The 24,801-nt window shown below is 36.4% G+C and overlaps 2 protein-coding genes across 12 annotated transcripts in view; one reads left to right on the top strand and one right to left on the bottom strand.

The window, feature by feature from the left end:
- The window catches only part of Dock7 (dedicator of cytokinesis 7), a 189,363-nt gene that overhangs the window by 93,622 nt on the left and 70,940 nt on the right, over positions 1–24,801 (bottom strand). For all 11 annotated transcript variants that reach the window (XR_005974334.1, XR_005974335.1, XM_041651518.1 and 8 more), the window contains exon 15: positions 1,780–1,897. Coding sequence is in view for 9 of the 11 variants with exons in the window: in XM_041651518.1 (XP_041507452.1) it covers positions 1,780–1,897 (118 nt within the window). In the remaining 2 variants the exon portion in view is untranslated. The remainder of the gene's footprint in view (positions 1–1,779; positions 1,898–24,801) is intronic.
- Positions 15,038–22,790, top strand: Angptl3 (angiopoietin like 3). The gene is made up of 7 exons (XM_041651528.1): positions 15,038–15,585; positions 16,173–16,283; positions 17,616–17,730; positions 18,617–18,730; positions 19,180–19,275; positions 21,893–22,159; positions 22,514–22,790. The coding sequence occupies exons 1-7, from the start codon at positions 15,091–15,093 to the stop codon at positions 22,696–22,698; spliced, it is 1,383 nt and encodes a 460-aa protein (XP_041507462.1). The 5' UTR covers positions 15,038–15,090; the 3' UTR covers positions 22,699–22,790.

Raw genomic sequence — 24,801 nt, 5'->3', positions numbered from 1 at the left:
AATTATATTTACATATAAATAATAATGTACAGATGAAAGGAACACAGTACCCTATTTCCTTTAGAAGCTATCTTTTTTTACAAAGCAAAATATTTATCTATGCAACAAGAACAGAACAAAATAGAGTATGTTCCATTGTGATCATTGGCATGTATTTTAGTCCCTGAGCAACAAAGGTTGAGCAATAATTAAGAGGCAAGCACTATGATAAGCATCAAGGTACAGATATAAATAAGACAAGGTCCCTGCCCTCAAGGAGCTCACAATCTAATGCATACAATGAATAGCCATGCAACCATACTATGAAAGAAAATGCTGTAACATCAGAAAGGGAGGGGTCTAACTGCCAGTACAGGTGGGATGTACTCATTGCTATGTGGAAGCCAGAAAAAAGTTAAGACATAGAACACTGATAAGTAAACAATGCAACATTCTTTGACATATGCAACATCTTTCATAAAGCTCAAACACACAATTCATATAGGGTATCTGCTTTTACAGTATATTACCTCGATTAAAACACATTTATTAATTTAGCAGAAATAAGGATCTAATAAAGAACGAAATGTTAATTTCAAGCCTTAGAAATAAATTCCATACCTATTCAATAAATATTTATTCAACTCAACATGTTATATGTAATGATCTGAAAGAACAGGCCCAAGAGAATACAAAGATGAATAATTTGTGTACACTGATGACAAGGAGATCTACAAGTGGATACAACTGAGGCATCAGGAAAGAAAATCTAAAGAACTTAATTAAAAGACAGATTTGGAAGGATAACATAAAGCCCACGAACAATGCACCCATGCTCAGCTAAGCATTCTCATTACACTAACATAGTCTGAGGCTAAATCTGCCATAGCATATGCCCATCTGTTTCCAACTTCAATGGCCCCAGTTCATCAGCAATGGCAATTCTGGTAGTCCAGAATCACTGCAGGCTAGCCACAAAAGACTCCTAGCTCGTCTACGTCTCCCTGACTCGCGCTGGCTTTGCTGTACTCATCGTTCTCAGGAGCACGGGCCTTCCTCACTGCAGTCTCCTGATGCACTGCCATTCCCATTCTCTCTACAGAAGGACCCTCTTCATAAGCTGCTCGCCTGTCATCTGTTAGTCATCCTCTCCCACCTTTTCATTTGACTCTATCTGGCTTCCAAATACATATCAGAATTCTCAACATTTGGTAAAAATTTTAATCACTTGATGAGAAATTTTTAAATTACTACTTAGTTTAAAAGCCACAGAGGTGAGTTAATGACAGTGAGATTCAGCCTGGGCAGTGGGAGTTTTACCTACTTCCTAGAAGGATCTAATGTGTACCCAAGATGGTCAGTTTTCTTCACAAAGTTGAAAAGAACCACATATTTTATTCTCCAGGACCCATCTGCAAATGACAACATCACCTCCTACCTCCCTCACCTGCCATTCATTCTGGGGGACGGGTCACTGAGGAAAATCAGATCACAAGAGACAAAAGGAAAGTTACCTGTTCTCTGAGAGCAGTTCCTAGTTCTCTCACTGCAGTACGTTCTCTAGATTATAGATTTATTCATCTTTGTATCTCTAGGAGTGCTTAACATAAGCGAAGTACTCATAAATAATTAGAATTAAGCAAATTACTATATTAAGGAAGTTTCACAGTTAGAAATTTGGTTTAAGGGATCACATTAAATTGCAGTTTACAGCTGCCAGTCAGTGATACAAGACAAAGCAAAAGCTTCAGCTATTTCAATAAAGTATGAAAAAGAGAAACAATAAAGAATGTTTCTTACCGGCATTGCATTACTTGGATCTTCTCCGTACATAAACTGGACTTTGACTGTGATGTTTCTGGCAGAACCTTGACGATTGGCAAAATTAAGACTTTGAGGGTAAATGTAGAGAAGATTTCTGTAAAACCAAAAAGTGTAAGTTATACAGAGTGCATATCTAATACTACTGTGTGTAGAACTTATAGTGAATACTTATCTAAGACTACTGTATGTCTTTCACTAAATATCACAAAAGAAACATGCAAAAATACACAATTACTATTTACCAATGCCTGTGCTGTTTTCATGTATGTGATGCCTAAAGCAACATTAATACAAAGCTATCAAATATACCTTGATTTTACAGACAAATTTAAACCCAGAAAGTTAACTGTTTTTCATATGCAATGGTTAAACGTCAAAGCGGAAGACAGATAATAAACAAGCCAGACTACAAACATTCTTTTTCCTCTATAAGAAGCTTCTGAGAATTAAGTATTAGCCAAAACATTATCAAGAATTTAAGACAGTTCTAATTCTATTTATCTGCTCCAAACAGACACAAACAAGACAGACTTCACAATGTTTTTGATATGAATCTGATCAAGATCTTTTGAAGAACAAAATGACACATTATCAATCAAAACTATATGAAAGAAACTGGAGTAATGGCTCATTAGTAAAGTGCTGGTCATGCAAACAAGAGGACCTCAGTTCAAGCTCCAGAACCCACCAAAAGGTGGAGACATGTCTGGAATACCAGCACAGGGCAGGCAGAGACAGAAGGCCCTCAGGGGCCTGCCACTCTATCATTTGAGCCCTAGGTTCAGTGTGAAATCCTGTCTCAAAAAATAAGTTAGAGAGCCGGGCAGTGGCGGCGCACGCCTTTAATCCTAGCACTTGGGAGGCAGAGGCAAGCGGATCTCTGTGAGCTCGAGACCAGCCTGGTCTACAAGAGCTAGTTCCAGGACAGGCTCCAAAACCACAGAGAAACCCTGTCTCGAAAAACAAAACAAAACAAAAAAAAAGTTAGACATCAAATGATGAAGACACCCAAAGTGACCTCTGGCCTCCACATGCGAGGACATATACATGTGTACACACACGCACACTCGAGCATGTACATGCATATACAAACAAATATATATGTACATATATATGTATGTATATTATAATACAAAAGATACAACCGCCAGGTAGTTACTATAAAATTATTATAATCTACCTGATGTGTATTAGCTATCTTTTCAGTTCATAACTGTACATCTTATACAATTTAATAGTTCCTGCTGTCAACATAAAGATGAAAAACCAAAGTCACATGAATAAAGGGCTAAAAAATGAAAGTTATTTTATGTGAAGACCACCACTTAGGGCTGATGATCAAAATTTTAATAACAATAAGACCCTGAAAACCACTGATAGGGTAATGGAAACAGTTCTAAGGTTTTTAGGGAGCAGTATGGCAGTATATAATTTCATTTTTTTCCCCCTGAACAGGGTTTCTCTGTAGCTTTGGATCCTGTCCTGGAACCCTCTCTGTAGACCAGGCTGGCCTTCAACTCATAGAAATCCACCTCCTGAGTGCTGGGATTAAAGGTATGTACCACCACTGACCAGCACTAATATATAACTTTTTAATGAACATATCTTTTTTAAAGATTTATTTATTATGTACACAGTGTTCTGTCTGTGTGTATATCTGCGTGCCAGAAGAGGACACCAGATCTCATTATAAATGGTTGAGAGCTACCATGTGATTGCTGCGATTTGAACTCAGGACCTCTGAAGAGCAGCCTGTGCTCTTAACTTCTAAGCCTTCACTTTTATAAACAAGAATAATTAAAATGTACTATAAAAACATAAACTGTCCATCACAATGTTAAGCATCCCAAAAAAAAACAAAAGTTTGAAAATTCCCAAGTCTGAACATTTTGAAAAGAAATTTTATTCCCTCTGAGAACCTCTAAATTTTTTTAATTTACTTTTATTTTATTTTTTTGAGAAAGGATCTTACTATGTATCCCTGGCTGGCTGGGAACTCCCTATGTAGAGCAAGCTGACGTCAAACACACAGAAATCTATCTGCCTCTGTCGCTGTTTCAAGTGTGGAGTGCCATGCCTGGCTTTTTTTTTAAGTGAAACTTTCTAAGTGTCACATCACAAGTCTAATGATTGAATGTATACGTGTTCTTTAATATACTAAACAATACATTATTTCAAATATTGCATAAATTTACTCCACACATAATGTGTATATATCATAAATGAATTCCATTCTTAGATTTGGGTTCCAGTCCCCCAGGATATTTCATACTCAAATAACTACTCAAATAATTAAAGAATTTCAAAATATCGAGCTGTTGTAGTTTCAAGCATTTTGGTGAAAGGATATTAAATCTATGATGGACTGATTAATTAAATCATGATAACAAAAACATGAAGGGATACTATGGGATCACTTGACAATGTGTAGCAGTATTTACTGATATGGGAAGTAATACCCAAAAGTATGATGGATGAAGGAACAAGTGGGACAAAGATACTAGACTGGAGGGTATAGTGGCATTATCATGTTTATGAAAAATTCAGTGTAGTAACTTATGTTGTGGAATGACAGGGAAGGTAAAGGCAAAAAAAAGGAGATAAAATTGTATTTCTAAATTACTAATATTGGTGGTCTTAGTTCTATCTATCTATCTATCTATCTATCAATGACATTTTTCAGACAAGGTTCCTCTGTGCAGCCCTGGCTAACCTGGAGGTAGCTCTGTAAACCAGGCTGACCTAGAACTCACAGGAACTTCTGCCTCACAAGTACTAGGATTAAAGGTGTGCGTCATATCTTTCTACTTTAAACTTTTTTCCTTAGTGAAAAACATTAAAACTTTCAATGATAAAGTATAGGAATGACTTTGACAAAAAGCATCCATGAATATTAAATAGAGAACAGTACTCAAAATATGACAAGTATACAGCTGTTAATTAACAAAAATGAGAAATCAAAGATGAGTACAACTAGTTAACTATAATATTTATTGATCACCCCAGAAACATTATATAAAATGTTAAGCAATGGGAAATCATAGAAAGATTTGAACTGATGACTGCGACGGTTCAGCAGGGAAACACACTTGCTGTCAAGCCTGGTGGCTTCAGGTAGGAGTACTGACGACTGCTAGTTGTCCTCTAACCCACAGCATGCAGTGGCGCGCACGCACACACGCACGTACAAATTTTTTTGAATGAATTTAAAAAATGTTTTTTACTGCTGAGTAGTACTCTAATATGTATACATTCCATACTTTCTTCATCCATTCTTCCATTGAAGGGCATCTAGGTTGTTTCCAGGTTCTGGCTATTACAAACAATGCTGCTATGAACATAGTTGAACATATACTTTTGTTGTATGATAAGGCATCTCTTGGGTATATTCCCAAGAGTGGTATTGCTGGATCCAGGGGTAGGTTGATCCTGAATTTCCTGAGAAACCGAAACACTGCTTTCCAAAGTGGTTGCACAAGTTTGCATTCCCACCAGCAATGGATGAGTGTACCCCTTTCTCCACATCCTCTCCAGCAAAGGCTATCATTGGTGTTTTTTATTTTAGCCATTCTGACAGGTGTAAGATGGTATCTTAAAGTTGTCTTGATTTGCATTTCCCTGATCGCTAAGGAAGTTGAGCATGATCTTAAGTGTCTTTTGGCCATTTGAACTTCTTGTGTTGACAATTCTCTGTTCAGCTCAATGCCCCATTTTATAATTGGGTTGATTAGCCTTTTACAGTCTAGTTTCTTGAGTTCTTTATATATTTTTGAGATTCTGCATACAAATTGACAAAAATAGAAAACACTATCCTGAGTGAGGTAACCCAGACCCAAAAAGAGGAACATGGGATGCACTCACTCATATTTGGTTTCTAGCCATAAATAAAGGACATTGAGCCTATAATTCGGGATACAAGAGAAGCTAAATAAGAAGGTGAACCCAAAGAAAAACATATAGGCATCCTCCTGAATATTAACCTTCATCAGGCGATGAAAGGAGACAGAGACCCACATTGGAGCACCGGACTGAAATCTCAAGGTCCAAATCAGGAGCAGATGGAGAGAGAGCACAAGCAAGGAACTCAGGACCGCAAGGGTGCATCCACACACTGAGACAATGGGGATGTTCTATCGGGAACTCACCAAGGCCAGCTGGCCCAGGTCTGAAAAAGCCTGGGATAAAACCAGACTCGCTGAACATAGCGGACAATGAGGACTACTGAGAACTCAAGAACAATGGCAATAGGTTTTTTATCCTACTGCACGTACTGGCTTTGGGGGAGCCTAGGCAGTTTGGATGCTCACCTTACTAGACCTGGATGGAGGTGGGTGGTCCTTGGATTTCCCACAGGGCAGGGAACCCTGATTGCTCTTTGGGCTGACGAGGGAGGGGGACTTGATGGGAGAGGGGGAGGGAAATGGGAGGCGGTGGCAGGGAGGAGGCAGAAATCTTTAATAAATAAATAAATAAATAAATAATAAAAGAATCTAAAAAATGTAAAGGGTAAATGAGATGTCTCCATGGGTACAAGTTTCTTGGACAAGCCTGACAGCCTAAATTGAATCCTAGAGCCCACAAAGGCATAGGATGAGACATGACTCCACAGAACCGTTCCCTAACCTTCACAGGTGTGCTCCTCAGCCTGTCCCCACACTAATGATACGTGCTTCAAAATATAGGTAATATTTAAAAGCCATTCCCTAGTCATGGGGACCATGTAGTTTAGTAGGACAGAAATGCCTATAAACAGACCAAAATAATGAGAGAGATGCAGAAGCTATAGAAGATAATTGTTTAGCTATGGACTTTCTTTTCTTCATTCTTTTCATTTACTTAGTTTTAAGAAAGGGTCTTGTGTAGCCCAAATATTCATTCATTCATTCACTCATTCAGTTAGGTAGACAGGTGAGGAGGTAGTTATTTTTGAGAAAGGGTCCCACGTAGCTCACACTGCCTTGACCTTACTATAGAGCTTAGATGGATTTTCAGCTTCATGCTATTTCTTATGACAAGATAATCCAGGTTCTTACACATTTTCTTCACCAACCAAGAATCAAGCATTTCTCCAATGCATTTGGTTATTTTGAATAAAAAACTTTTTTCCAAATTGCAGTTTGAACACTACTAAGTTTTCAAATTACAGTTTGAACACTCAGTGGAGAGTTAACCCTTATTTGTAGTTCATTTAAATATAAAAAGAATAGTGCTTCAACATGAAAAACATCTGCTGTCTCTGTCTCCAAAGTTCTGGGAATAAAAGCATGCACCACCACACCTGACAATATTGATGTTTTCAATCCAAATTAGGACTACAGTTATTTGTTTAATCTTTTCTACAGAACATCTATATATCATTTTTCCCATGCTAGGAACCATTCTTAAAGACACTAACTATGGAAGAATCAGAATATATCACTTCATCCAAGAATTTAAGTGACAAACTCCTCAGGAGGTGGAGGCAGAGTGATCATGAGCACAAGGCTAACTCAATCCACATAGAAAGTTTGAGTCTTGAAGGGGCTATATCTGAGATCCTGGAAGGAAAAAGGGGGGAGGAAAAGGAGAAGGGGAGAGGAACCTCAACATTTATTCACTGGTTCTACTGCAAGGTGGCATTTGAAGAGCTCCACAGAAGAAGACAAGCCTTCAAGAACACTAAAAACTCTCATAGTGAAGTTGATGGGAAATGACAAGGAAATTAAACAAAGACAAAGGGGGATAAAATACTAGTATCAAATGCTAGAAAGTTCTCAGGCACACTGAGTCTGTACTCCTCCAGAACATTTCAAACTAGCAAGGATATGGCAGACAAAGGAAAAGTGTTCACTAGCCATTTAGAGGGGGAAAAAGACAAATATTTTACTTTACATGAAAATCAATCCTAGACTAATCAAAGGATTCCATTAACAAAACTATAAGAATATAAGAAAAACTTTTTAAAAAGACTAGTGAGAGAAGGAATTTCTTAGCATAAATTACAAAAAATCATAAAAGACATACATTTTTTAAGTTCTCACAGAAAGTAGTACCATAAAAACAGGTGGAGAAAAAAATGACAAACAGAAGAAACACTATTTGTTACATATATGACAGAGTACTCCTAAAATCACCCAGAAACAAACAAACCGTGTAAAAACGCACATGTGCAGGTAATTCCCAGAGACAGGAACATAGATGCTAAAACAAACTAGATGTTGTTGGGGAATCTTATTTTAAGGTGTGTGACTTTTGTTTATGTTGCATTTGTTTAACTGTGGGAAGCTGTGATGGTTTTGCCTATCTAAAACATCTGATGGTCCTAGTAAAGGGCTGAACGGCAAATAGCAAGGCAGGAGCAAGGATAGATAAGGCTGGCAGGCATAGAGTATAAATAGAAGTATACTATAGATTATAAATAGAAGAAGTGAGAGGAAGGACGAGAGAACAAGGAGAGGAGGATGTCAGGGACCAGTCACCCAGCCAGTCACGGAGGAAGAAGGAAAGTAAGATACACAGAAGGAAGAAAGACAAGAGCCCAGAGGGAAAAGGTAGATGGATTAATTTAAGAAAAGCCAGCAAGAAATAAGCCAAGGCCAGGCGAGTATAAGAAAGAATAAGCCTCTGTGTGTGATTGATTTGAGAGCTGGGTGGTGCTCCACCGCGCACGCTCACACACATAAGAGCCAAAAAGCCAAGAAAGAGTAAGAGCAACAAGATGTATATATGCCCATTAGAGTGAGCAAAACTGTCTTTTTCACGGAAAGTATACTGGTATGTATGTGAAGAAGAATCTCAGGAAAGGAATCATAACTTACAAGTCTGTTCCTACAAAATATATTCCCCATAAATACAGAATATAGTTTCTATGTAAACTGTTTATAAAGCAGAAAATATCTGTGGATCAATAACAGGCATGATTAAACTAAGGTGTCTATAAATAGGAGCCAACATAAATACAATATTGTTGAGTCCTTAAAAAGGACATGGAGATTTCACACTTTTAATCTCAATACTTTGGAGGCTGAGGCAGGAGGATTGGGAGTTCAAGATCAGCCTAGAACATATAACAAGATTGCCTCAATAGAAAACAAAAGCTACAAGCAAGCTATCATGTTAAATCTAAAATTATTTCTACATAAATAAATTCTGAAAGAAAGTGGTCATGGACCACTATAAGTGTATGTGACATGAACTGCATGTTCTGATTTCTGTTAGAATATATATATTTAGCTAGTTATTCAAAAAATCTGGTATAGTCGGTAATAATAGAGCAGTCAAATTCTTTATTTTTATAGGTTTTAAAATACCCAAGATTGCAAAAAATAAAATCCAACAAACTATGCAGCACGAGTTCATGAGCGTGCATAGACACACACACAAACACACACACAGTTTTTGCTCAGTATTTGAGCACTTACCTTGAATATGTGAGGCACTGAATTCAACTGTAAAAACATTGCCTCAAACTCTGGATCATAATATGATAGCTTTATTTGCTGTTTTTCAGCTTCCTGGGCTAGCAAAATGCTATTCAACACTCTCCTGGTGCTAAGCAGTGCTAGTAAACTGAAGCCCTTACTCAGACATGGGGTGACTATAATACAGAGGTGCTGTGCTATGATGGTTCAGCAGATTAGCTGTGCTAGATGCATTTTCTACTTACAGAATTATCAGGGAGGAACCTGACCATAAGTCAAAGAATATGTCTACATATGTAGCTCACTTTGTATTTCTTTAAAAACAGAGTGTCATTTGTCCTGTCTAGTCTAGAAATTTCTATATAAATAAACATGAATGATTGTGATCCCCAGTCTCCACCTCCCAAGTGTTACTCTACGGGAAAGCACAGCCAAATGAATTCTGTCCCAAACCTCTAACCTTACATTGATGTGGGATTCCCCTCTGTATGCTTTGAATAAGCTTTATTACCATTGGTTAATAAAGAAGCTATTTCGGCCAATGGCTTAAGAGAGTAAAGGTAGATAGGAAATCAGAACAGAGATATAGAGAATGTAAGTGGAGTCAAGGAGATGCCATGTAACTGCCAAAGGAGAAAGCCAGCCAGAACCTTTACCCATAAGTCAAAAACACATGCTGATACGCAAATTAATAGGAAAGAGTTAAGAAAGAAGAGCTATCTAGAAATACACCTGAGTCATCAGCCAAACAGTGTTGTAATTAATACAGTTTCTATGTGATTATTCAGGTCTGGGCAGCCAGGAAACTAACAAACAGTCTCCAATACACCTAAGACCTAAAAAAGCTGGAAAAAAGTGGGGAGCTTTTAGACCCACAAAAAAATGGAGTCAACTGTAGCTTCTTGGTATCCGCATTTTTTTTCAGATAGACTCTGTTTGTGGGCAGTGAGCAGAGGCAGGGCTCCTTTAAGAGAAGACTTCCTGACTCAGCATTAGCAGCAAAAACCATATGGCTTCTTTAAAAGAAGGTTTCCTGGTTCTCACTGGTAGCATGAACTCTGGCTCTTTCAGGAGGTCTACACTTAAATAGGGTTTGTGAGCCATGTGCTACTAGCTGCTTAATGGTGACATAGACCCACTGTATCCCTGAAGCTGGGGCAGTAAGCATGGCTAGCAGAGGCAGGGAACATGGCTCTGCCATGTTGGGTAGAGCCAATAGGCAGGGCCATAAAGTTGGTCCTAGATATGTCTGCATAGCATTTAGGTTTAAAAAAAAAAAAAGGCGCTCCTGATCATAAAATGATAACAGATACATAGTAAAGACAGATTCAGGCAAAAATAAACCTCTAAACTGGTAACAGTATGTTTAAAAATGTACATAGGCTTGAGAGAGAGGAAAGGGGGTATAGACAGTTATAAAAAGACAGTCATAGATTAAAAGAGTAAAGATAATAAAATAAATATTAAAAAGTAATAGAGTAGAAAAATAAGCCATGTAAAGATGAAAATACACAAAGAATCTGGATTGTGTATATTATTGTGTTTTCTTTAAATTTTTGACTATTAATGAGCTAAGTACAGAGAGACATTTCATTGTACAGGCTGCTAAACTAAACTAACATATATATATATATATACATATATATATATATATATATTTTAAATGTATCTTGACTTCAAAATTTGAGTGTAAAAATATGTTACTTTGGAAAAGAGGTTCTGCTTTTGTTTCCACAGAGGATAAGAACCTGGTGGATTCCATCCAGGCTAATGTGGTTTGATGAAATAAGACACCCCCTCCCCCCAATGAAAGACCTCCTTAGTTTTCTGATAGTTTTCCTAAGTTACGATAAAAGATAAAGAAGATATGAAACTTTAGACTCACAAAGATAAAATAGATAATAGTGTATTTTCTTTAATTTTGCTAGATATGAACAGACTAAATATTGTAACTGTAATTTTTGCTTGATACCTATTTTGTTATATGTAATTTTACTATGTTAAAGTTAAAACCTTCCTTTTCATTTAGACAGAAAAGGGGAGATGATATGGGATTCCCCTCTGTATTTGTGAATGTTTTATTACCATTGATTAATAAAGAAGCTGTTTTGGCCAATGGCTTAGCAGAGTAAAGCCAGGCAGGAAATCAGAACACAGATATAGAGTAGGCTGAGTCAAGAAGATGCCATATAGCCAAAGGAGAAAGACGTCTAGAACCTGGTAAGCCACGGCCACATGGCAATACACAAGTTAACAGAAATGAGTTAATTTAAGATGTAAGACCTTGCTAGAAATACATCTGAGTCATCGATCAAACAGTGTTGTAAATTAATATAGTTTCTGTGTGATTCTTTGGGTCTGGGTGGCTGGGAAATCAATGAGCAGTCTCTGCTTATATTATGTCTCTATTAAACATCTATTTAATTGGTGCTGTTGTTCTGATCAGAGAAAGGGGGAGCGAATGTCTTATCTAACATTGCTCTTTTCTTCAGTTCACATTTCTATTTATCCATTTATATTTTTTCTCAGATAGATATTTTTAAGCATTTCTAACAAACATATTACATTAGACTTCCATTTATCTACAAGGTAAGCATTCCAAAATTCAGGGGATCCAAAACTCTTTCCAGACCACTGCACACATGTAATATGTGCACGTGCACACACACACGCACACACATACACACACACACAAGCAAAACATTAATAGACAAAAAAAGGTTTTCTTAACTAGGCAAAATATTTTGTTTCTAATTTGAAATTCATTTTATCTTAATTCCTCGTAAGCTGGGAAAGCAAGTGGTGTCTGTGGTTCATGGAACATAAGCATGCTAAGGCTGGTCAGTGTCCTAGAATTCTACGTGGCTAGGAAAATTTGAATTTCCTAGAAATAGATTCTTAAATACTGAGTTTACTTAACAGTGTTTTATTTGTTTGACTTAAGTTTTTGTTTTTCTAAATGACTGGATATATTTGACCAGGGTTCTATTTAAAGGGCTCCTTTCTGGGGACTAGAATGATGGCTCAGTGATTAAGAGCCCTGGCTGCTCCTTCAAATGATCTGGGTTTGATTCCTAGCACTCACGTGGCAGCTTATAACAGTCTCTAATTCAGTCCTAGGGGATCTGATGAGCATCTGCAGACACACATGCAGACAAACTGCTCTCGAGCATAAAATAAAATAATTTCTTTCAAAAGGGGGCTCCTCTTCATAATCCCTTTTTTACAAGGAAGCTGCAATAGCAAAGCAGTCTGCATCTGCTACATACAAGTTTACACTTCACTATATGTAAAAATCTTTTACCCATCCCATAAATATTTATTGTTCCTATAAGGCATAAGGCATTGTACAAAGGAGGTAGGATATAAATTAATAATCACCTAGCCAAAAAAAAAAAAAAACGGTTTATAGTGTAACAAAGTAGAGAGATTGGCTCATCATGCACCTTAACTAGGTGGATGTAATTCTGGGGTCAATAGTTTTAAACCACAAAGGCTAACAGCTTAGTCAAGAAAAGTTTCGAAATATGCCCTGTATGACCAAGGATCACTACCTTTTACCATGAAAGGAGAAAATGTGACTATTCAATGAAGTTCAACATACACTTTAATAATTCATGGCAGCATCAGTGCACAGGACATTCAACTAATTAGCCTCCATATTTATTTGTAGAATTGTATGGACATGTCTGTTTATTATTTACTTCCACCAAAAGTACTTACAAAACTCTGTAATACATACTTAAATAAAGATACACACAGGGTGGGCTGAGGAAATTGCTCAGAGGGAGAGTGCTCAACTAGTATGCTAAGGTCCTAGGTTTTCGAGGCCCACCACCACCCACATATACATTCTAAAAAGAAAAGAGAAAGTATGCACAAATACACGATAATCAAAGGAGATATTTCCTTGCCAAGATTCAAGAGAACAAACCTCTTCAGCCTAGATATCAGCAAAATTCCCATGTCTGCATAATCGCACATCAGTTCTCACCAATAAACACTGTGAGCTGTAACCACATTGTTTCTAATGACAAGGAATAGCTGATACACGATATTTAGTGCCTACCACACAGCAAGTAGATGCCCGTGATTTAACTAACTTTAATTTTTTCACAACCCTAAATGAAGTATTATCTCCACTTGGCAAAAGAGGAAACAGAGAAAGCAAATAACGTGACTAATGGCGGAAAAACTGAAGAGTAGCAGCCTCAGGATTCCACTTGGGGAGCTGTGCTCCAGAGTCATGTTCACAACCTCCATGTTAACCATGTCTCTAAAGAAACCACCAGAGTCAAACCCTTGATACTTAGTCACTCAACAACAACAAAAAAAAAAAAAAAAAAAAACTCTATTTTATGCCAGAAATGGATATTTCTATGAATTAAATTTTAGAAATGGTGCAGTTTGTAAAATTTTGTCTGACAACTTAATTTACAAATCTTTATATTACATAAGCATGAAGGTTGGAAAGACGGTTCATTAAAGCAGAGCACTGACCGCTCTTCCAGAGGACCCACATGGTGGCTCACAGCCATCTGTGACTCCAGTTTGAGAGACTCCAACATCATCTTACCTCGACAGTAGTACACAGGTATGAACAAAGGCAAAACAACTATGCATTTTAAACATTTTTAAAGTTATAGACATGATCCTGATGTGTGATGGTAAATGCCCATAATCTCAGCACTAAAGCAGAAGAATCACCACAAATCTGAGGTTAGCCTGGGCTACAAAACAAAACAAAGCTACAGATTACAAAGTACAATCATCCCAAGAAATGAGGAAACTGCTGCATGGGAAAATTAAATAATTTGTTTAAGGCCAAAACACTAACTTTTAGAACCAGACAACAATGAGACTCCAGAACTCACACTCTTAATAATTTTACCACGTCAGCTTTCCCAAATATTTTGTATTAATATTAAGGGTGATAATAGTGGTTAATGCAACAACCACCTATAGCTTAAGAGCTTACTATTTTTCCTTTTAACATCAACTGGAGACACTGGAACATTTACTCTTTAATATACTTTTAATCTTTAATGTTGTTAAATTTATAGTAACAAAATTGTTATTAAGATCACAAACTTCAGAAAAATATATATTGGGCAAATTTTCTCTGCCACTGGAGGCATTAAGAATAATTCTAGTTTATATTCAGATGATTACAAGTCTACTGCTACTTCACATGGAATAGAAACTATAAGACATGAAAACAACAGAAAGGGAGAGAAATGTCTTCACTGACAAGATATTGGGAATTTTGGGATGATATACAAGAATGGTTAGGACATTTGGGGAGTAAAGACACTAACCAGTAGCTATCGTGACAAAACAGAAATATATAGTTACATGTTGGCGGACACGAAATACAAGCTACAGCAACGACAACCATAGCACTGCCACAGGACTGGGAAAGGTTACACAAAAGGCTTTTGGAGAATGGTGGCTGTTTCCAGAATAAACAAACGAGAACTAGGGGTACATATAGTTAATTCTCCTCAATTTTAATGACAACTTATGCATCAAAAGTTAAGGTTTATTTGTAAATCTCCTATAGAAAAAGAAATACTAAAATAAACTTTTTAAAAGTGAGTAGATACCTTAGTACTGAAAATATAATTCTTAATATGGCAAATTTAAATACCAATTTTTAAAATTACCTCCTGCTAGTTGCTCATTTCCTTGATTTCATTGCCATCGATCTAACTCAATATGGGGAGGGTTACATTCGTGCAAGTCAGCACAGCTTAATGGTTAACCACATTTAGCTGCCAGCTATGTGCACGCTGCAAACAGCCGTGTATATAAAGTCAAGAGGTTCAGCTCTCCTTACAGGAAGAAGTAGGTCCAAATTGCTTAAAATTGAATAATTAGGACAAAAATGTACACAATTAAAATATTTCTTTTTATTGTTCCTCTAGTAATTTCATCCAGAATTGATACAGACAATTCATCATTTGATTCTGTATCTTCAGAGCCAAAATCAAGATTTGCTATGTTAGATGATGTCAAAATTTTAGCCAATGGCCTCCTTCAGCTGGGACATGGACTTAAAGATTTTGTCCATAAGACTAAGGGACAAATTAACGACATATTTCAGAAACTCAACATATTTGATCAATCTTTTTATGACCTATCACTTCAAACCAACGAAATCAGAGAAGAGGAAAAGGAACTAAGAAGAACTACATCCAAACTACGAGTCAGAAATGAGGAGGTGAAGAATATGTCACTTGAACTCAACTCCAAACTTGAAAACCTACTAGAAGAGAAAACTGCACTTCAACAAAAAGTCGGTGCTTTGGAGGAGCAGCTAATGAATTTAATTCAAAGTCAACCTGGGACTCAGGAGCACCCAGAAGTGACGTCACTTAAAGTAAGTAGAACTCATAACTATTTTCCATGTGGATTTTTAAAAATACATCTTAAAGAGATACTATTTTAAATACTCTGCCATGTGAGTAAACTACTTAATACTTTCCAGAAAGAAATTTTACTAGGAAATAAAATTTTCCTCTGTAACTTCAATTCAGTTTTGCTTGCCTAATATTATATTTGAAAATAGCTAAAATATATATTTCATATGATGATTAAATATCAGCTGAGCAATAAAGTTTATAATGTTCAATTATTATGTTACTACTAATTACTAGAGGTAAAAAAATTTTTAAAAAATTAAATTTAATACTATTCTTTCATAAACAAAAATAGATTAATACTGCAAATGGTATGTTTTAATTCCTTTGAAACATTGTTTCTTTTAGTTTAAATAAAACTCAGAAAATTTTAGAAATGGTAATTTTTAAGATAGTAACAAAAGTATATATTATTTGAAAAAACACAGGACAACGATAGCCAATGTTCACTTTTCTAACCCACTACCAGTTTAAAATTAGATAATTAAAATGAATAAAAACTTAAAAAGACAGAGAAAATTTTAAACAAACTAAAATCTGTGTGCAGAGTTTTGTAGAACAGCAAGATAACAGCATCAAAGACCTCCTCCAGACTGTGGAAGAGCAATATAAACAATTAAGTCAACAGCACAGCCAGATAAAAGAAATAGAAAACCAGGTAAGTCAGCCTACTGCTCTGTTGGATCTGCTGCACTGGCTGATGTCAACACGGGCTGTTGAGACAGCCCTCCACAGCTAATCATCTGCTTGCAAACTTTCTATGCAACTGGCAACTAACCTGTCTTGCGATTTCCTCACATGTCCTACAAAGCAAACAGCAGAGCCTATCATATAAACTGCGAGGAAAAAGGATTCATAACTGCGTGCATTAAAGTGATCCGATTGGATTTTAAAGCAGGTCCTGAACCTGTTCTGCTCAAAACCCCCACAATAGCTTCCTGTCTTACTCATCACTACCCTGAGAACCTGATCATCTTACTGATTCTATCTCACTGGCTTCCTTGCTGTTCCTGAAGCACATGAAACACGCTGCCCCAGGACCTCTGTCTAAAATGCTCTTTTTTTCAGGTATCTGCACTTCTCATATACTTTCATCAAATACAAAATGTTCAGTAAAGCTGTCAAGGCATTAAATCAAAAATAAAAGTTCTCCCAAAAGGCACTAATCCAATTATTTCTCAACATCTTTATATTTAGCATAAATATAAAGTTATTTCTTGCCTATCCCTGAATTAAACTGAAAGATCTATGAACCTAGGATTCTTTTCCTATTACTTTATTTACTAAAACCCTTCACATAAATACTGTACCAACACAGAGTAGACATTCAACATTTGAATTGGCCATGGCAATATCATATTTGGCACACAAAAGTTAATAAAGTTGGCCAAGATTGTGATCCATACTGCTGGAAAGAGAACATATTCAAATATGTTAAGCAAAGCATATAGCCTTACTGGTTCTTTTCCTTTTAATCAATGTCTCGTTTTGTTTGTTTCATTCTCTTAATTTTGTTACTTATTAAACAATATGTTTGTTTGTTTGTTTGTTTTTAGTTTTTCCGAGACAGGGTTTCTCTGTAGCTTTGGTTCCTGTCCTGGCACTAGCTCTTGTAGATCAGGCTGGCCTCAAACTCACAGAGATCCACCTGCCTCTGCCTCCCAAGTGCTGGGATTAAAGGCGTGCGCCACCACTGCCCGGCTAAACAATATGTTTAAATGTCTCAAGAACAGAATGCATATACATTCTGAAAAGCACTGTTTATTCCTATTTGCTCCCTTGTAGAGCTGGGGTCAGACCTTTATGCACAGGCTCAGCAGGCACCCTGCCACTGAGCTCTATTTCCAGCCCAGTTTATTGTTTTACCATAGAAAACATTATAAACTCAAAGACAACGTGTACATAATTGTACTTTTTGGTATCCTTACCCAGAATTCCTTAATTATATATTCAATAGCATTTTTTAAGTAGATTTATATTCTTTTATCAGCTCAGAAAGACTGGTATTCAAGAACCCACAGAAAATACCCTTTCTTCTAAATCAAGAGCACCAAGAACTACTCCCCCTCTTCAACCGAATGAAACAAAAATTATAGAACAAGATGGTAAGATAATCTGGTGGGGTTCATCTATATAATTCCCTATTTTTAGGACCTGATCTAAACTAAAAAAGTAAAAAGACATATATATCAAATACCATCATCAAATGTCAACTTAATTAGATACTGGTTTTTTAGTTTCTTTTTTTTTAATATTTTAACACTATGTAAGGTATTAAGATATGAAGCTGATATTAAAAACATGAACTAATTATTAATTTAATAGATAGAAAATGATACTGCAGGTGTAGAAAAAGAATAAGCTCATGTTTATAAGAGACTTAGAAACCTATGCAAGGGGCCTAAAGTCATTATTTAAAAATTACTTTCAAAAGCAACAAAATACAGTCATGTGTATAAAGAAAAAGTACACTTCTAAAAACTGATGAAGATTATGAAATTCTTCTCTTCAAAAATTCTGCTTTCTTTTCTGCTTAAAATCTTTTACAGATATAACAAAAGTTCCGGGGAACAAGATCTCTTATTTCCAGCTAGACTTCAACAAAACTATATATTCCCAACAATTATTCTTGTTTATGTAATTCACATAGGAAATATACCTGTTAGCTCTCTTCCTGTATGTTCACTGCTTCTACATATCTGTAGATTCTAGTTATGAACCAAACCCTGTACTGAACTTCCTCTACTTAATATTCTTACTATGCCGAACAAATTAGTAATGCCTTTTAAAATTCTCATTTTGTAGATTTTCTTTAAAATAAGTAAGTTGGAAATGTTATTTTAATGTTAGTTGGATAGTTTGCTGTCTAGCAAATATGCCTTAGCATAAACATTACTGAACATTCACATCAATTCCATGAAACAGCAACTCCATCAAGCTCTAAAAATATTCTACTCCTAAACATTACATTATTATGTTTGTTAATTCTAGACCTTCCTGCTGACTGCTCTGCCATTTATAACAGAGGTGAACATACAAGTGGCGTGTATGCCATTAGAACAAGCAACTCTCAAGTGTTTAATGTGTACTGTGACACCCAATCAGGTAAAACCTGCCTAAGGAAAGAATGGGTTAAAGTAAATTAAAGATATTCATTGCCTATTACCAAGACTAAGCTTGTTATTAATCCACTGAATATGATTATTTCTGCAAATTTGGGACCATAATAAATAATAAAGTACATTACCTTAACTATATAATACCAAATTAACAAATCACCTCCCAGCCGGGCAGTGGTGGTGCACGCCTTTAATCCTAGCACTCGGGAGGCAGAGGCAGGCGGGTCTCTGTGAGTTCGAGACCAGCCTGGTCTATAGAGCTAGTTCCAGGACAGGCTCCAAAGCCACAGAGAAACCCTGTCTCGAAAAACCAAAAAAAAAAAAAAAAACAAATCACCTCCCAAAATCACCAATTAAAACCAAAGTTAAAACATGGTCATTTTTCCCATTAATATTAATCTACTAAGAATAACTACATCCATTAACACCCTCCAGGTAGCCCATGGACATTAATTCAACACCGGAAAGATGGGTCACAAGACTTCAACGAAACATGGGAGAACTACAAAAACGGTTTCGGAAGATTTGACGGTAAAGTGATTTCCTTGTATTATTCACTTATCTGCTAATTTAACAATATGAACTGGGTGTACTGATATAGGCCTGAGATCTTTATTAACACTATTAACATATTCATTTATCTGCATATTTAACAATGTTGACTGGATAGAGGCCTAAGATCTTTACATTATTAACATTATTCATTTATCTACTAATTTAACAATATGAACTGGATGTACTGATACAGGCCTGAGATTTTAACCCTGGGGGCGGGGGACTGGAATGAAGCAGAGGATGGAAAGTTCAAGGCCAGTCTGGACCACACACTGAGATCCATTTTCGAAGAAAAAGAATATAAGTTAAGAAACAATTATAAAAATAGACAGTGGAAATGTAACAATAAACAAAAAACTAGTCTTCATAAAACTGATTGATAAATTTTACACGCTAGCAAGTACAATTATTTGTACTTATCACTAATACATGTCTGCTCTTAAGTATGCTTGTTGAAATTTAATTCAATAGTTCATGATTATCATAATGGTTATTAGGGAAAAACATAAGTGCCATGGGCTTTAGAGACTGGTAAGGCTATGAATGAGCGGCAAAGGCAGCATTGTAGGACTCTTTCGTTGATATTTTAAGTACAAGTGACATGAGGTTAAAATGGGGCAGAGCACCTGACTAGCACTACACTGGGACTGATCCCTGCAGCTTAAAGAAAGTAATAAAGTAAAAAATGAAACAGAGTTAGAACGAACAGGGGAACTGTCACAGATACAGTGTCTAGCTACTTAAATACTAATTTCAATTTTAATTATTCAAGTATTATAAATACATACTACGGAGCTGTGGTTCTCTGCGATATATTTAATGTAGAATATTCTACTCTGATCACAAAACTAAACTATAAAAATAACCAAAAGAATATAAAATAAACAGATACTTAAAATCCCAAAAACACATTATGGACTTCTGTGAATGTATAAGTATTCACTTATAGAGTGGAATGCATCTGCCATTACACCAAATTTTTAAGATTCAGTACTACTTGACTATTTTTAAAATTCTTTACTCACAATACTAGTTAAATCCCTAAAGAGAAGGTAAATTCAGTAATATTTTATAGTCCTAATTCTGAAGCACAATTAATAAAAACCTCAGAGACAGAAATTGGGGTTCAACCTGAAGGTCAGAAAAGAAAAACAGGCAGGCACTAGCTCTTCCCTCTACCTCAGGCTAAAATGGTGATCCTTCCTCTAGGAAACTTCAGAAGGAGACTGTGACTAAGAAGTCTCTCCTCCCATTTTATAATCCTCTCTAGTTCTGGGATTAAGGGTGTGCACCATTACTGACTGGCTTCTATGGCAAGCTAGTGTGGTTACTGGGATTAAAGGTCTGTGTCATTGCTGCCTGGCCTGTAAGGCTGGCCAGTGTGGCTGTTTTACTTTTCTGATCTTTAGGCAAGCTTTATTTATTAAAATACAAATGAAATGCCACTGCATAACTCTTCTAAGATTGAGTTTAACACTAAAAGACTGACAGTTCAGAATGCTCATTGATTTCTAATCAGAAACTAATTTCATTTATAATCCTTAAGTGAAGTATCCTAATTCAGCAGCAATGATGAAGTATTCATTTTTATAATTAAATAATAGTTGTATAATGATCTACCTATATAACTGCTGTTTTTAATTCTGAATAAAAAGTTTTAATTATAGAGAAAAACACTAATAACAAAACATTCAAATCTAATGTTTTTGTTAATTTCTGAGATTCTTTTTCTATTTTAAAGTAACTTTGCATTTGAGAAAAATTCTATCAGTATTATCCAAAACTGAATATATAAAAGCATTCTCTTGACTGAATGTAGGCATATTAATTAACATCCGATATACATAAGGAGGTACAAATGAGATATTACTCTATCAATGACCAAATCTTTAAATACCTATAATAATGTAGCCAATGGACAACCAATGGGTGTAGTTCAGTGGGAGAGTCTTCCCCAAGGTGCATGAAGTCAGAGTTAGAGCCCAAAACTCAAAGAAAGTAAAAATAAACAAATAAATAAAAATAAATAAATAAATAATGAAAGGAAATTTCATAAAGAGGGAAAGAGAAAGGGAGGGACAGTGTATATATCCAGACACAGACATGAGTTTCACAAAAGTGTGCATTAATAAAAGTTTTAGAAAGGATTTGTTTTGGGTTTTTGAGATAGGGTCTCATGTAGCCCAGGATAACCTTAGACAACTCTGTGTCGCTGAGGACTCAACAAATCTTTCTGTCTGACCTCCCAACAGTTAATTAATATTACAAGCACACACCACAACATCAATAATATAAATGTTTTATAGGGTTTCAAAGTAACCAAGGAGTCAGGACTAAAACAACTCATTTACTTTAGGGAATTGAAAAGAATGTTAAAAAATGTTAAAAATTGGCCAGGGAGCATGATTGTACATACCTGTAATCACAGCACTGGAGGGGCTGAGGCAGGGAGATCTCAACTTTGAGGTCAGGCTGGGCTAAACAGTGAGAGCTTGGCAAAGGCACATACAAAGACGAACGAGTCAGTCAGGACCTGATCTGTAGCTAACAATACACAGGTGTCGCTCCCCCCACACACACCTTTTCTCTTCAGGAGAATTTTGGCTGGGCCTAGAGAAGATCTATGCCATAGTAAAACAGTCTAACTACATCTTACGACTTGAGCTCCAAGACTGGAAAGACAGCAAGCACTATGTCGATTATTCCCTGCACCTGGGAAGTCATGAGACCAACTACACGCTACATCTGGCCGAGACTGCTGGCAATGTCCCCGAGGCACTCCCGGAACACAAAGATCTGATGTTTTCTACATGGGATCACAGAGCAAAGGGGCAGCTCTACTGTCCAGAAAGTGACTCAGGTATTTCATTAATACCAATACTGTTTTCTTCAAAGTATCCCCCTACAGTTTTAACTATTATCTATAATATCAATTTTTTAAAATACTAATCTTAAGTAAGTATTCTGTCCAAAGACAAAAATCTATTTTGGGTTGTAGTTTGAAGTGCTAATTCTGGTCCAGCTGGCAATTTTGAATATGATACTCCTCAAACACTATTTTGATGGTGTACGTGGGTTACAAAGATGAATATTGGAATACATGCACCTACCACATAATATAGTTTATATGAAATAAAGATATAACCATGAAATACATTAACAGCTACTAGACAGGAGGCATTATCAAATTAAATCACACATCTGTCTTCTTTAGGAGGCTGGTGGTGGTATGACGTATGCGGAGAAAACAACCTAAACGGTAAATACAACAAACCCAGAGCCAAATCCAAGACAGACAGGAGAAGAGGGATCTACTGGAGGTCTCAGAACGGAAAATTACACTCTATCAAATCATCCAAAATGATGATTCAGCCCACCGATTTAGAAAGCTTTGAATGAAATAAGACAAATTAAAAGGCCAATAAATTAAATATTAAAGTCCTCCCAGATTACTGTAGTATAATAATCTGGTATTAAATCTTTAATGGAAAGCTTGAGAAATGAATTCACTATTAAGATCAGAAACCATCACACCAATTTAACACCATTTGTCTTTCTCAATCAAACCTCCTACAATAATATCATTTGTTCATGTTTGTGATGTGGGAATCAATTTAAGATAGTGCAAGTCAGCTGGGAGTGGTGGTGCACGCCTTTAATCATAGCACTCAGGAGGAAGAGGCAAGCAGATCTCTGAGTCCGAAGCCAGCGTGGCCTATAGTGTGTGTTCCAGTACAGCCAGGGCTAAACAAGAAAACCTTGTCTCAAAATAAATAAATAAATAAATAAACAAACAAACAAACAAAAACATGGCTTCAAACTAAATTATAACTAATGGGTAAATTCTAATCATTCTTATATTTAAAATCTTGAATACTTCAACTTAAAAAAAAAGCGCTGTTTTCATGTTAAACTTCAAAAAGTGGTATTTTTACAGGTCTCAAATGCTATCTTACTAGTTTTAGAATTAAATTTGGTCAATTTAGAATACACATCTGTAATAGGAACTTATAAAATTATGCTTCATTTTGCTACAACATGGTCTGGAGTAAATTTTTAAGGCTGTCACATAAAGTTGAATGCAATGGTGGTTTTGCACCAGGCCAATGTCTACCAACACGGCAGGTCCACATCATACTGACTTTCAGTGTCAAGAAGACAGTAACTTAGAGTATATTTAGCTTATCTACACTTTGAACATTTTATATACTTCAACAGTTAATACTATGATAGTGATTTTAAGAGACATCTGTCAAAATGAAATAAGAATGAATGCCTTTGTAGCATTAAATGAAAGTTTAAGAAGAATTTTGATGGAGGAAGGTCATTGGCTAATAAAGAAACTGCCTTGGCCCATTTTATTGGTTAGAACATAGGTGGGTGGAGTAAACAGAACAGAATGCTGGGAGGAAGAGGAAGTGAGCTCAGAGACGCCGTGCTCCCCTCTCCCGGGCAGATGCGATAGCTCTGCTCTATGAGGCACATGCGATGAAGCTCCGACCCAGGATGGACATAGGCTAGAATCTTCCCGGTAAGTGCACCTTGGAGTGCTACACACCTTATTAGAAATGGGCTAGTTCAGGTGCAAGAGTTAGCCAAGAAGAGACTAGCCTACGTCCATCCTGGGTTGGAGCTTCATTGAGATGCCTCAGAGAGCAGAACTATCGAGTCTGCCTGGGAGAGGGGAGCACGGCGTCTCTGAGCTCACTTCCTCTTCCTCCCAGCATTCTGTTCTGTTTACTCCACCCACCTATGTTCTAACCAATAAAACAGGCCAAGGCAGTTTCTTTATTAGCCAATGATCTTCCTCCATCAGAATTTAATATCCATGGACATAATGTAGAGCCAACATTTTGTGTATTTTAAGTAGAATTAAAACTCATTATAGATTATCATATTTTAAAGCCTGATAGGTATGTATGTATGTTCAAAACATCTTAGACACTGACATTACAATATTGTTTCTAAAACAAAATGATTGTTTCTAAAAAGTAATTCGAACTTTAACTCCTCAAAGATCCTTGGATACAAGTATTTGCATCATAACATCCAGCACCTATTACTGTTTGTTTCAAGTATTTTGCTCCATGGTTATAAGATCACCTTGCAGAAGACCTGAGTTTGGTTCCCAGCACCTACTCTGGGGGCTCATAAGCACTGAAACTCTAGCTTCAGGGGATTCAATGCCTTCTTCTCACCTCCACAGACAAATGGACACAGGTCATATACACATCGCATAAAGATGTATCTTTTTATTTATTTTTATTTCACATGCACTGATGTTTTGGCTACATGTATGTCTGTGGAGGGTGTAAGATCTCTTGGAGCTGGAGTTACAGACAGTTGTGAGCTGCCATGTGGGTGCTGGGACTTGAACCCAGGTTCTCAGGAAGAGCAGCCAGAGCTCTTAACCACTGAGCCATTTCTTCAGCTCTAAGAATTATATCTTTGAAAAACTTCCAAAAAAAAATTCTGAGTTAGACCAAGGCTTTAAATATAAGT

The sequence above is a fragment of the Microtus oregoni genome, unplaced genomic scaffold (assembly GCF_018167655.1).
Source record: "Microtus oregoni isolate MIOR12 unplaced genomic scaffold, Mior012 000005F_ref0000423, whole genome shotgun sequence".
In the NCBI taxonomy this organism is placed as follows: Eukaryota; Metazoa; Chordata; class Mammalia; order Rodentia; family Cricetidae; genus Microtus; species Microtus oregoni.
Note: the sequence above shows the minus strand (reverse complement) of the source record. Positions and strands in the feature narration are given on the sequence as shown.